The sequence below is a fragment of the Rhinolophus sinicus genome, chromosome 5, assembly GCF_057876585.1.
Source record: "Rhinolophus sinicus isolate RSI-liver-muscle chromosome 5, RSI-T2T, whole genome shotgun sequence".
In the NCBI taxonomy this organism is placed as follows: domain Eukaryota; kingdom Metazoa; phylum Chordata; class Mammalia; order Chiroptera; family Rhinolophidae; genus Rhinolophus; species Rhinolophus sinicus.
The window spans coordinates 24282828-24297655 of NC_142505.1; the positions used below are offsets into that span (position 1 = coordinate 24282828).

General features: G+C 36.7%; 1 protein-coding gene across 12 annotated transcripts in view; it reads right to left on the minus strand.

Moving 5' to 3' along the window:
* NR1D2 (nuclear receptor subfamily 1 group D member 2) overlaps window positions 1–14828 on the minus strand; it is a 122276-nt gene that overhangs the window by 88190 nt on the left and 19258 nt on the right. For 11 of the 12 annotated variants that reach the window (XR_012489651.2, XR_012489650.2, XR_012489649.2 and 8 more), the window contains exon 7: window positions 13428–13638. Coding sequence is in view for 2 of the 12 variants with exons in the window: in XM_074312749.2 (XP_074168850.1) it covers window positions 13428–13638 (211 nt within the window). In the remaining 10 variants the exon portion in view is untranslated. Of the gene's footprint in view, window positions 1–3597; window positions 6985–13427; window positions 13639–14828 lie in introns of those variants that run through there. The other variant, XM_019745232.3, reaches the window with a different exon arrangement.

The window sequence follows — 14828 nt, forward strand, 5'->3', positions numbered from 1 at the left end:
CAGGCTGACCACAGGGAGAGAGACCCTCCTCCAGGGCCTGTGCTCAGTTTCCCACCTACTACTTTTCTCTTCTACTTACGGCATTTCCGAAGGAAAAACAATTCCTAATGTCTGTATAGGGCTTTATAGTTTGCAAAGAGTTTTTTATTCTTTTTTATAGAAGAAAGAGAATTTCATTTAGGAGTTAGGGGATAACATTAAACTCCTATTATGTATTGAATCCTTGATGAAGAGTTTCCCCTTTACCCATTCCTAAACAATTTCATAAGTATTAGCTCCACGTAAGAACAGATCAAAGTACTTACTAAAAACCACTCTGCCAAGCAAACCCCAAGCCCAGTGTCTCTATGATGTACAACAGTTGAGAACAGACTGGGGCCCATACGTCTGGGTTTGTAGCCCAAGCCTCCACTCAGTAGCTATGTGACCATGAGTTTACGTTACTTAAACTCTCTGAGCCTTAGTTTCCTTTATCTAGAGAACAGAATTACATCTTAGGGTTAATAGTTGTATGCTGGTAAATATTTAACAACTAGCTCTCTGGGGAGGAAAAAAGTATGTATGTATGTGTGTATGTACGTATTTATTATTTTCACTGAATGGATATACAGCACACAATTTATAAAATATCTATCATCTTTACTGTAAATTACACTACATAACCAATTAATTTTCACAGAATTCCTTTATTTTTGCCAAAGTTGCAATTGACAAACAAGTATAGTTCTGACGTGAGTGTTGACTGATATTTTAAGTACATTAAAAAATAAAAAATGAAACAATAAAAACTATGTCAGAACTGGACTTGTTTATCAATGATGTCAATAACTGCTGAATTAGGTAATAGTTTTCAAATACTGGACTATTTCTTCAATGTTCTGTGCTATTCACAATGTTTAACAGCTAGAGATATGAGACACTTTTAAGTTTAATCTGCATTATTCACATGTTGTCCATCACTTTCTTAAGTCTAGACAATCAACAAAAGAATGAATTAAGCCCTGATTCATAGTATTTGCAGCTTTTCACGGTACAAAGAATCCCACCACGGCCAAGTTTGAGCCACCAATGTGCCGTCACTTAGCAGGGAGTTGGGAAGAGAGGGGTAGGAACACACCAGTGTGAAGTATTTCCACCATACACATAAAAATGAAGGTAGTGAACCTCAAGAGCATAAATAACAGTAAAATGTAAAATAATTAAGAAGCAATGAGTTCTGAGTATGTTTTCAAATATAATTCAACTGTAAGCTTATATAATTTTTAGTAATAGTTGTGTTTCTAATAACCAGCTCCCTGAATTCCTGGAAATGTTAACAATCAGACCTCAGAAGCCCTGAGAAGCGGGCTCTGGCACACCATGGCTAGGACAGCAGTTGCTGGTAATTACTAGTCAAGATGTAATTGGTGGCCATTTTCTCCATATACACACAACTTCCAAAACAGTCTGGATTAGTGTCCTGGATTTTCATGGAACCTCATTTTGCACTAAAAAAATAATAACCCTGAGATACAGATGTTCAGTATGTGTGTGTAAGTAATGAACAACCAAACCATCAGTTTATTGCTCAAAAATATTGTCAGATAAAATAGCTTAGAAAAAAGAGCAGCCATTGTAAGGAGCAAATAGGTGATCAAGAAAGAATGAAAGTATAGGTGCTTTCCACTTTGGAAACTACCTTACTTGGGTTTAACTGAACAGGAAACAGAACAGCTATTGTAGGGGGAAAAATAGATGAAAATTTACAAGCAAAGCAACAAAGCAATAGGGGGAAAAACTGCTGGGGTTAAGGATAAGGAGAGTTCAGAGAAAAAAACAATAGAAAAGAAAAAACAGAAGAGGAAAAAGGTAATTTAGAGACTTTATAAGATCATATTCAATTCTATGGACACCAGTAAGAAAATGAAGGGAAAAAATTTAGGAACACCATATTCACCTCAGGTGTTTTGTATTTGAGTTTTCTTTTTTTAAACATCGATCTTACCCTCTTCAATAATTAATATTAAAATGTAAGGGAAATGCTAATTTTGAGAACCTGGGCAAAAAGGAAAAAAGCATACACTGGAAAAAAGGATCCTCCAAAAAAAAAAATCCAACCTTTACTATAAAGGACTTGACCAAGAACTGCTATATCTTCCCCATCCCATTTGCCAGAAGTCAGCAAGAGGTTATAGTACTTTGTGTTCACGACAAACATCAGATCAGAGAATCCTAATGGACCTCCCACCCCCACCAAAACATAGAACAGTTAACTCCAGAGTTCAAATTCAAGAGAAAGCGGCAACTGAAAGAGGTGATGGTGGCAAAAATGCTACGAATGGGTTTTTGATTTCTCTTCTTCCCAGGGATGGGTGGAGAGTGCCCATTAGGGTCTATGATTAGTGATTAACCACTGGAGCCCCTCATGGAGTTCTGTGGGGAACATGCCGCCCCTGAAAGCATTCTGGACAGGTTCTGAGCTTCCTTCAAGCTTATGGTTCCTACACCCATTCGATCCAAATTGCTGTTCTAAGTGGACCTGATAATCTGGTATCTGAAAATCACCCCAGAACAACCGATTTTCACATTGTGAAGAGCAACTCTGACATGGCCACAGGACACAAGCCATAGTTCTTCCTAAACTTTTAGACAGACTAAGAATTAAGCAATGTAATACATTTTAACAGGCCCAACTGAGTGTACAAACTAAAACCAGATCTGTGAATTGGCTGTCTTACTCACATGCATCATTTCCAACATTCGGAAGGAATTTAATCTATTTTGTTTTCCATCAAGCACATATTTATTTTGAGCTATTTCCTATTATACTGTGCAAAACCAGTGAAAAATACAATGCAAATCTGTACAATAATCCACAGGATATGATCAACATCCTGATCAAAACCCAAAGTGGATTACAAGTTTTCTCCTGAAAGTACCCTTTCAAGAAACCCCAAGAAGTGCTCAGTACAGAAAAAAGAGGGGGTTACTTGGTGGAGGAAGTTTGGGAACAACTGCATCCCACTCAAGCCTTCCTTAAAGGGTTCACAATTCACATTCGCTCACTAGAGAACAGGACTGACCTAAAGACATCTCAGGAACTTTGTTTATCCCAGCATTTCCAAATTTATTTAATCAATTAATATCCACAGAAAAATGGTGGATTTTAGCGGTCCAGGAAACAAGTGCAGGGAATGCTGATGTCGCTAACTGCCTTAACATTGGCAGCGTGGCCACAAGCGCTAGGAAAGGGAAAATGGAGGGGGAAGGAGGTCTTGCTGAGGCACCTTATCCCATTCATGGCCCAGGCCGATTCTTGACTGGATCAAGTACCCCCTTTCTCTCTCACTCTCTCCTTTCCAGAAAGATTACTTTATCAAACACAGTGAAGCAGTATCCGCTGGCATTACAGAAAATAGCAACAATCCTTGCTGCAATCTCTAAACTCTAAAATTTTCTTTCACAAAAAGCTCTGCCTATAGACACTCCCCTACGCTGAATTCTCCTATGCTGAATTAGAAATGTACATAAGAGATCCTGTTATGCTCAGGGGAAAGTGGTAAGTTAACTTATAAACAGTCTTACAAAACGCTGAGATAAAGATACCAAAAACCACACTTGGTTAGAAATAATATTTATTATCCCCTCCCCCCATGTACAGATTACTTTTCAGAAACATGAAGGTATTATCCACGTCCTCATCAATAACAGTCTGTAGAAAATAAATTGAATTCATATCTTGTCAACCATATATTTCCATCTTTTTTTAAAAAACAGCCAGTTTATTTTTCCATGTTAGTTCAAGAATAGCTTCAAGTTTTATTTCAGACCAAATCCAGACAATCTTTGTTTACAAGTCATTTCCTGGCAGAGCCCCTCCCCCCAACCCCTAAAAAAAATGCTATATCCTAAGTGATAAACTCTTCTTGTACATTCAGCAAACTTTATATTGGAAAAGAAAAAGAGTAATCGACATAGTTACTTACTTTCGTGCACAGTAAAAAATCTAGCTGAGCTTCTACACCCTGCTTTGCAATGATGTTTACGTAAAATAAATCATCTCTCAAGTTACAAATGTAGATACGACAGCTATACACTTAATCCACTGAAATTTCTTTCTAGTTTTTTCATCTGTAATTAAACCACCATCATAAGGAAAAACTTCATCACAAGATGTTTCCCCCCTTCCCTCAGCTATTTCTCTCTAAAAGCTTGAATCCTCTCTCAGATCATGTAGAGCTACATTAAAAGCACAGGAAAAAAAGTTGTAGCTTGCTGACATAATGCCCTTAAGTTTGCTGACATAATGCCCGTATTTTAACTTTAAAATCAGAGTTAAAGCATCACTTAATACAGCACACGTTATTAATTAATCAACAGTGTCCCACCCACTCAGAAGTTCCCTAAACTGGTTGTCTTCTCCACATTTAGTAAGTTTATAACCAATGACTCAATCAAAGAATGTGCTTGTAATAGGCTGCTGGTTTAATTTTAGAATTAGAAGTTTCAATATTGGGCTATTTTCAAATATAGAAATGCTACGAGTGGCATATGAACCATTAATTTTGTTTCCCATTACCTACAGGAAGAATTCATTCAAATAAAATTTTACAAGACAAAATGCAAATCTATATACCTATACACAGATGTATACATGTACATATTGAACCTAAGTAAGGTTTTATAAGCAATACTAACATAGTTCTGGTTATACATTCCTAAAGACTTAGTAATTGTTTTAAAGATACATGTTATAAAGAGGCTTATGCAAAAGGCAAAAATTAAGAATCAACATGATCTTTGAGGTTTTTAGTATTACTTCAAAAAGCTGTTTCTATCCCCCATAGAAGAAAACTATGCATTTATCCTAGGGAAAAAAAAAAAATTACAAAAAGATAATGCTGTAAAGAATTAGATAATTCATGTAAAGAATTCACAAAAACTATACCGTATATCCCATAAAAGTTATACCTATTTAAGGTAAATCTCAATTATGGTTTATATCATATTACAGACATCACCATCACCTTTCCTCTTTAATAATGAGAGGGTTTAACTTTGATTTTAACTTACTTAACTAGTGCCACAGAAATTCAAGTCCCCATAGCAACAAGTTAAACAAGATTACAAAATAAGGCATTCTGCTCACATGTCATTAAAGTAACAGGCTGAATATAGTAAAGTGGGCTCTTTTCACTTTTGCAATTTTATATAATCCAAAAATTATATAGAAGGCAATCTTTACAAAAAAAAAAATTGCTATTTTTTAGGGAAACAGAAAAGCATACATAAAATCCTCAACTTTGGCTATTTCTCCTACTGCCATAAACGAGGTTTATTTTATCTATTTAATAAAGCCCAATATTAAAAATTTGGATGAAATGTCTTTGATTATACCACTTCTAAACCTGTAGCTCACACACTAAATGATTTTCCAAATTACAGATTAAATCTAATTTGACAAAATCCCTGTAGTGTCATTTAGGAAAAAAAAAAGTGGACTCAGAACACACTTGTGCTCGCTCTCTCTCCCCCCCTCCCTCACATACACACATACAAAGTACACATGCACCAACACTGACTGGTTCTCCAGAAAGAATAAAAATATTTGTCATCAAGCTGCAGCATGTGTATAGGGGGCAGCAATGCAACTTTTTTTTTAGCACAAGGTAAGAATCTGAATGAACTTTCTAACAACCAGTACCTTGAACCAAAGATTTTACCAAAGATGAACTCTAAAATACATAGTTTTTGAAATCTGGACTCGACTGCCTGTTGCACTTTTACATTAAGTGTTGCTTAAACAAAAATAGAGCATAAATTCAATATTGTACTATCTAAACATTTAAAGCAATGATTATGTCATCAACAGGTAAAATGCACCTAATCTGGGTCTTCTGAAACCTCTTGATTTAAGTTTATTGTATGATAAAGTTCTTCACAGTTTAAAATATTGTGAAGAAATATATTTATGTATAACTATATTCACATACGTATTATGTACACATACTATGTATCTGATGTACCCATAAATTTTGAATATGTGTGCCAGGACAATATCCCACACATATGCAGGAACCCTGAAGAATAGATTGGTGTGGACTATGAAATGATTTCTCAGAAATGCTTACAAATAAGAAAAGATTATTATAATGAATAATTACAATAACAAAAATTTTACCTTATTTACATAGTGCCTATCTCCCAAGAGGTAAATATGCTATATAGACATTTTCTAGTATCTCTGTGAGGTGGGGTATTGGGAACATTATCAATTCTCATTTTCCACAGCCAACAACCTGCCCAGGATCATACACTTGAACAGCGGCAGAGTGAAATACAGACATGGAACTCTCCTCACTTAGAAAGTCTCCAGTTACCAGATCAAATAGTCTTATGGTGAAATTGAGTTTCCACCACACAACAGAACTTCTACCACAAAAGATTAATTTTGAAGTCCTCATATACTTGTGATTGTGCGTTACACCTATACCACAAGGAGATCAAAATATTTTGGTTTTGGCAGATTAAAAAGTCTAACATTCAGTGTAAGTATAATTCAGTGTAACTTCTCCAGTTTATGTGCAACACAGCTGACTGGTCTATCAGGGAAAGGCGGTCAATGTCTAATCATGGCTGAAGAAACCTCATTCCAAACAGCTACTGCATGATTACAGAGAGAGCCTACAATCCTGTATTGTCTTAAAGGTCTTTTCTATCTCCACGTATGGTATACACATATAAATAAGCATTTGAGCACAAAATGTACAGTTAGCATGATCAGTTCATATTTAAATAAACAAAGGCCTTAGGGGTGAACTTTAAAGGCCAAGAGTTCCTCAGAGTGCATGTTGTTTAAAGATCGAAGATCTGGCAACTTTAGAAGAAGTTTTGTAAAAATAGAGGCCTCATTTGGATGGTTTTTCATTGTTAAGGTCCTTAGTGCACGGATGAGGGTTTCCTGCAAAGCCTCCACAGAGTTGACATTTTCTATTCCAGACCGATCTAATGCAGAGTAAGAAATAGGGAGATATGAAGGAGAGGACATATTATTAATATTAAATATAAATACAATTCTTCTTCATCAATATCAGTGAATTCAACACAAGGTTTTATACATTGGAACAAATACAATAGATAACTGACAAAGTTTTAGAAATCCCAATGGCAAATGTTTGTAGCTATTTATTGTATTATAAAGATATACATCACATACTACACTTGATAAATCAAAATTCTTTAGTGCGTAAGTATTTTTGTAAACAAAAAACTAGAGGTTCTGATTTTTTTAATTAAATGCCATCTGCTAATTTCAACTGCTTCTAAATAGCAAAATAAATATTGTACTTTAGAAATGTATTTTTAACTCATATGGAATATATCCACATTTGTGTATTACCATGTGTAGCAGGCAGCCTCTAAAACAGCCTCCCGTGATCCCTTCAGCCCGGCATCCTTGTCCTCGCATATCTGCCTCCCCTTGAGTGTGCTAGACCTACTGACTCACTACTAATGAGCAAAATATTATATTACAAAAAACCCTGTAGCTTCCATCTTAGGCACTCACTCATTCATAAAGCCAGGTGCCATGCTGTAAGCTGCCCTATGGAGTGGACCACATGTTAAGGAAATGAGGGTGTTCTCCAGCCAATAGCCAGCAAGGAACTGAATCACTCAGTCCAACAACTTGCAAGGAACTAAATCCTGCCAACAACCACATAAATCAGCCTGGAAGCAGATCTCTAGCAGAGCCTTCTTACTAGAACACGGTCCTGCCCACAACTTGACAACAGCCTCCTAAGAAACCTTGAGCCAGTGGCACACATCTAAGCCACACCCATATTTCTAACCCTCAGAAATTTAGAGAAATAAATATATGCATTTTTAAGCTACTAAGTTTTAGGGTAATTTGTTAGGCAGTGACAGATAGCTAATATACTATGCAACTTTAATACCTAGTTATATTAACCTGCATGCACTTTCATTTAGTATACTGTATTTATTAAGCTCATCATACAGATGTCAATAAATTAGTGATTTAGTATAAACCAGCAATGAAAGAAAGTATCTTAAAACATGCCAAACCTAGGTTGTTTGCCCATTGATTATTTTCATCAACAAGGGCTATTTCTTCCCTTTACAATAGGAGGCAGTAGTGTGCAAGAAATATTCAATAGCTCCCATTGAATATGGGGAACCGTTGAAGAAAAAGAATTCTACAAGGAAGCAAAATTCTCTGGCCATTTATGCCCTTTTTTAATTTTTTTTTACAAGGAGATTGAGGAAGTCTTCCATTGTAACTAGTAGCTGAAAAAGTTCACTTGCAATGCAAATACTTAGAACAAGGACTAAAATTTAATAGTAAAGGGAAATAGGGGCAGCCAGATAGCTCGGTTGGTTAGTGTGAGCTCTGAACAACAGAGTTACCGGTTTGATTCCCACATGGGCCAGTGAGCTGCGCCCTCCACAACTACATTGAAGACAACAAGCTGCAGCTGAGCTGCCAGAGGGGTGGCCGGATGGCTCCGTTGGTTAGAGCAGGGGCTCTCAACAGGTTGCGGGTTCGATTCCTGCATGGGATGGTGCGCTGCGCCCCCTGCAACTAAAGACTGAAAACGGCAACTGGACTTGGAGCTGAGCTGCGCCCTCCACAACTAGATTGAAGGACAACGACTTGGAGCTGATGGGCCCTGGAGAAACACACTGTTCCCCAATATTCCCCAATAAAAAAAAATTAAAAGAAAAAAAACAGTAAAGGGAAATAGTTTAACTCTAATTGCAGAAAAATGATGAAAATAGGTTTACCTTACATTTAATAAATTTGGATTATTATTACAACTATGTGCTAATTCCTATGGAAAAAGAAACAAATGAATGTTACTAATTAGTTTGGGGGGTCATAATTTTTCAGATAAAATTGTTAAATGGACAAAAGACCTCTTCTCTTGACATTTGACTTTAGCCACATAATCATAAGAGTCATCTTTGCAAAATTAATTAAAGCCTTCAGTAATGCTTCTAAGAGCTTCCCCTGCGTTTAATATTCAAGTAATTGTTTTCTTTAACATCCTTGCAATTTATTAATTCATTCACCAAACACTTATTGAATGTAGGTGGTAATTGTGATAGGTGCTAAGGAATTAGCAGTGAACATAGCAAACCAAAATTCCTTCCTTTAGAGAGTTCATATTTGGGCAGAATAATTGGTTTGCATCATATCACCAGTAATTTATAATACCAGACTGGGAAAGAATGACAGTGATCCCCATAAACAAATAATCTAGACGGGCAAAGAAAGAAACAATAAGTGGGGAAGGATATCTGAGTTAGAACTAGCAGTATTATTAGTGGTTGATCTTCCAGAGACTCTTTTGTGTTTGGACGACCTACGCTTCTTTATGCAACTCAGAACTTCAGAGAAATGGACATCTACACCTAAAAATATAAATTGTTATTAATTTTTCTAAAACCAGGGTTTCACGATTTCAAGACCAAAGAACCTAACTACAAATCTAGCTTGACTGTGAAAAAACAATCCTCTTGAAATTGTAGCAATAGAATACACAAACTGAACTGGAAATTCATCTTATAAATGATGCACTAAATGCTACACTATACAGGTTAAGTCATGATACTTCTGCTTCCTTTGCTGGTTCTTTATCCCTCTCCCGAGCGTGTACTCCTTACAAAATATCCTCTTTATGGATATTCACGTCCTACAGTTTTTCAACAAAAAGTTCGATGAGGACAACTAAATCCATGTCTAGATGAGCCTTGGTCTCACAACTATATGCCAGTCCCTAATCTTCCACTGGAAGTGACTACTACCATTTCACACAATCTGAAAAGAATTTACCTTTCCTGTATAATTCCCCTACTTTCCATGGTATCAAGATCCTTCCCGTCTCACAGGAAAACGGAGGAAGTCTTCCAGGAAAAGATCATGCTTGAGATTTCTCTCTCTCTTCAGCTAGAGCTACTCTGTTACAAGCAATATAATGGAAAGGCTTTGAAACTTGACTAATACGAGTTCAAATGCCTGTTCAGCTAGTTACTAAAAATGTGGCTTTGGGCAAATTATTGAACCCTTCTGTTCCTCAAATTCCTTTCTGTATAACTGAAGATAACAAGTCCTAGCTCATATCACAGGTCTGTTCTGAGGATAAAATTACATAACGAGATCCAGAAGTTAACTAGCCTTTCTTCTGACAACAACCAAAACAAAACAAAAACCAGAAGGCAACTGTAGATTCCAAGAAAAACAAAAAGCTATTTTAAATATGAAACAAACTGCAATGTTGAATTCTAAGCAATTAACAGAGAATATAAAGGAACAGTCCATTTGTTGTCTGATACTTGGGACATTCCCGTGTGGGTGGCGCAGGTTTGGGGCAGAGCTTTGTATCGCCTTGGCTACCGTTGCATCCCCACTGCGGGAACACTACGAGCACTACTTACATCATCATAATACTGTAAATGCGGATCTTTTTCCTTTTCAATTTTTAGAATCAATTGATAAATAAAGCATGGAAAGTAATCACAGCTATGTAACAGAATGTGAATGTTTTAATTCTTGACTATATAAAAGAAATGGTATGGCAGAAGCAGCCAGGATATGGAGAAAGGAGGAAACTAAATTACTGCCCCCCTGAATAATGAGAGATTCTCTATCTAAACTATCTGAGAGATTATGTTAAAGTGAAGAATCAAAAAATGTGAGCATATTAAAATTATAAAAACCAATAAAGTAACTGAAAAAGTAAAACATAAAAATTGAGAGGGAAAACTACGAGGGTAGTTTTATTTATCAATTGTATCTACTAAATAAAAAATGCTAACACCTAAGCACAGTATTTAGAGCTGGGTGGCCAAACATCAGAACAATCAAAAAGGAAGATGGTGAGAAATATAGTTTTCTGAAGAATAGTCTGGAAGTAAAAGAAGGAAAGAGAGAATTTTCTTTTAATACTCTTCTGTAGTTGTTGTATTTTATTTTCCTAACTAAATACTGCTTTACAAATAACAAGAGTCCTTTTTAAGTGGTAAAGATTTAAATTTGACATGAACCCTATCATATATTTAAGTTAAAACAACCTATTATTTTAAAATGCATGGAACTGTGCATGTATATATGTGTTGCTTGTATATCTTCATATATAAACATAACAAAAATAAGAATGCATGTACTCCTTTATAATGTGTTTTCCGCTTAGTATGTCAAACATGTCTTATACACCATGTATCAATAAGCAGGCAAATGGGTAAGTGGATGGATAAGTAAATGGATAGAGAAAGACCCCTAATGCTAATAGTGATGCTTTTTGGTAATGATATTATCATCTTAATATTTTCTAATTTTTCAAAGAACCCATATTATTCTTATGTTCGGAAAATAAGGCTTTTTCAAAAGATTAAAACAAAATAAAAATAATGTTCCTGGTGGGAAAAACAAATGAAGTAGCACAGTTCCCAGCAGAGAGTTCCCGTTCAACTCGCTGGCCTTCGTCACTTCCTGTGAACTATCTGTGGGACACAGCCCCTTCCTTCTCCACCTCCTCTGCCATAACTCATTTCAGAAGAGTTCATTCCACTATCTCATACCTAAAGTTATTCCAACAGCCTCTCAACCTGACTGTCCGGCTCTAATGACCCACCTGTCTAAAATGCTGGACCAATGTTAAAGCATCACTTTGCTAAAACCTGGTCATTCCTCCACTTAAGAAGTTGCACTGTCTTTTACTGCCCCATATTTTAAGTTAAAACTTCTCTGCTCAGTTCCCACAGCTGTCATTCCATAACCTGGTACCCCTAACGTGCAAGCCTTCTGTCCCCTTCCCCGATGTACACATCAGGCTCTGGCCCCTTCCCCTGCCCCATCTCGTGTTCTCCCACAAGGTTCCACCAGTTTTTGCTAGAAAACCTAATAATCCACCCTTCCAATTCCAGTTCCACGTCCATCTTCCCCACAAAGCTTCCTCAGGTGATTTTATCTCCTTCCCATAACTCCCATTTACCTCAGTCAGAGCCATGAGTTAGTATATAAAGCTTGTTGTGTTAGTTGTCTCTCCAAATAGAACATAAAATACTTTGAGAGCAAACTTGTGTCTTAATGCTTATTCTGTCTCCCCCTGAGCACCTAGCACATAAAGCATATTCATCAGATAAAGCATGAACAAGTATGGATTACCTTTAGTTTCACAGTAATAGATTTATTAATCTGATGTCAACTCAAACCATTACTAATCAATCACTTATCAAGAAACTCTGTGAAATGGTCAAGTACAAGAGGCATTACAAGGTACCTGAGATAACAGGAATCCCTTACTGACACATTCCTCCCATACTATTCCCATATCATACATGCATTTTTAGCTCCCCAGGGAAAGCGGATCAGAAAAGGTAGCCAAATTATGCTTCCAAATGGCGTAAGTCTTTATACCACTGATGTACAGGCCCTTTATGATACACAAAGAACTTACTCTCTTTAAGAGTTACTGATTTATAGTTCAGTTGCATAATCCAGGGCCAGAACTTATACTTTCACAGTGTCAAGCACATTTACACAGCAGGAAGCAAATGGGAAGCTTGAAGTATATCCTTTCGAAATACTGTAAAGTTCTCAACAAATGTTTTAAAATAAAGTCAGAGATACCTAAAAGTGGCTGGCACTTACTTATGTGTCCCCAGGAAAGTCACTGTATCCTAATTTCTAATTTGTTATTGGGAGTAATCTCTGCCTTAATAGTCTGAATTGACATACTTTGGTCAGAAGTAACTGTGATATAAATGCAAGGTGGTAGGGAAATTGAGAAACGCCATCAATGACTCTCATAAGTAATTATTAAATGTTAGGACCCCAAAGTCTTAGTCACTCAATGTGACTGACCCCATGCCAGGCTCACATGATACAATCCCTACCTTTCTAAGAATGAGGAAACCGAGACCCAGAAGGATCCAATTACTTACATCTGAGCCACACATAAAATTCAGTGGCAAAGCTGGGTGAAAGCCTACAACTCGCAATTCACCTACTGCTGTAACAAACCACAGATACTTTGAACATCTCCAAGTAACCCACATACTATTTTAATTAAAACTTAGATTGATATTAGAACCACCTACCTGGAGAAACACAATGTTCCAAAAATTAAATCCATGAAATAATGATTTAGACTCATAAAAAATTATTAACAAGTGCTAAAGACTAAGAGTGGTAAATATAAGGCCCAGATCTAAACATCGTTTTATTACTATATAGCATTTCTGACTTTTACTGTCATGATTAAAAATAAATTACTTATGTAAAAATAACTGATTAACATAGTTTACCATCTTCCTTAAGGCCTTCTTCCCTCCATATAGCTTGCTGGAACCTAATTCACTGCCACCTTCTCCCCAGTTGGTCACTATATTCTAGCTGTGGCACAATTTTGAACCAGCTGGCTTACCTGCAGATACCAGGACAACTGCTGTAAACAAACTCATCTCTTCATCACTAAGTTGGAGGGCGTTCAGCTTCTCACTAAACTCAAACATAGAGTTTAGCAGATCCCCTGCTCCCATTGAGTGTAAATCATCCACACTATACTTCTTTCCACTTAAAAAGGTGACCGTACGCTCCTTTGCATCAAACAATGACGCAAACCGTACCATTAAAACCTGGAAAAAGAAAAAGACTTCAATGTATCTGGAGAAGTTCAATAGCAATGCTAAGAAATAACTCAGTATTCAAGTCAGTTAAGAAACATTCTACATATACACGAAAGCTGTAAAGGAAAAACTGAGTTTATTTTCACCCAGAATCATTTCCTTAAGGCAAATTCTCTACCAAAGCAATAAATATTCCAAGAAGAACATCAAAAAATTCTAGCCACCCCTGGCAGAATATGTAAGTCCTGTGATACTCTGAAACTCTCTTAATAAAGATTCTGAAATGCAAATACAAAATTAAAGCAGGCAATAATGCCAAGAAATGTGAAACTGGGCCTTGGCCAAAGGCATTGCAGGCACTCTTTACGCTACCAAGTATAGCACATAGTCTCTAAGCTCCAGTAAAAAGAGCAATAATTCAATGCACTAACACTTAGAAACATCAAAACACCAAATGGAGCCAAGGCAAACACAGCAGATGAACTCTAATTAGACTATTTCAAGAAACCATAACCCAAAGACACAATACATACAAAACTATTACAGTAAAAGTGTTCCACACACCAAGTTATAATTGAAATCCAAACCAAACCAGTCAACAGCTGCTTACCTACAGCCCTCCCTCCACTACAGTAAATGGTGACATCTGCCATATATTTCTCTCATAATCAGTGGAACATGGCACAAAACGCCTTCCCTTTGCAATGCTCCCCAGCAAAGCCTTGTTTTGCCAAAGACAATCCAAAACAGGGCGAGGCCTCAATGAAGATGGTGCTGGCCTAGAACACGGCAATCCCAAGACAAACCACAAGGAAGAAAAACCCAAGTTCTGGAGTCTGGGATTTACGTTCCAATCCTGACTGTGTTAGGAATTTACTGGTAATCCAAAAACCGTCTCTTCACAACTCTGGGCTGTAGTTACCTAACCTCAAAAATGGGTGAACCGAACTTAATCACTGACATGGCTTTAAATCTTAAGTCTAATGTTTTCCTTTGAACCGAAAATCCTAACCTAGAGGTGTTACTTTTGAATTACACCATAGCTATTTCACTTATGAATAAATATGGCTTCTCTGTTCTAGTCCAGGCACCCCAGACAACAGAACCTAAGGCAAAAGTTTATGTACTGGCACATGTGAAAACAGGAGGGAGGAAAAAGGAAATGAGACAGGGAAGGAGAGCAAACATTAGCAATATTT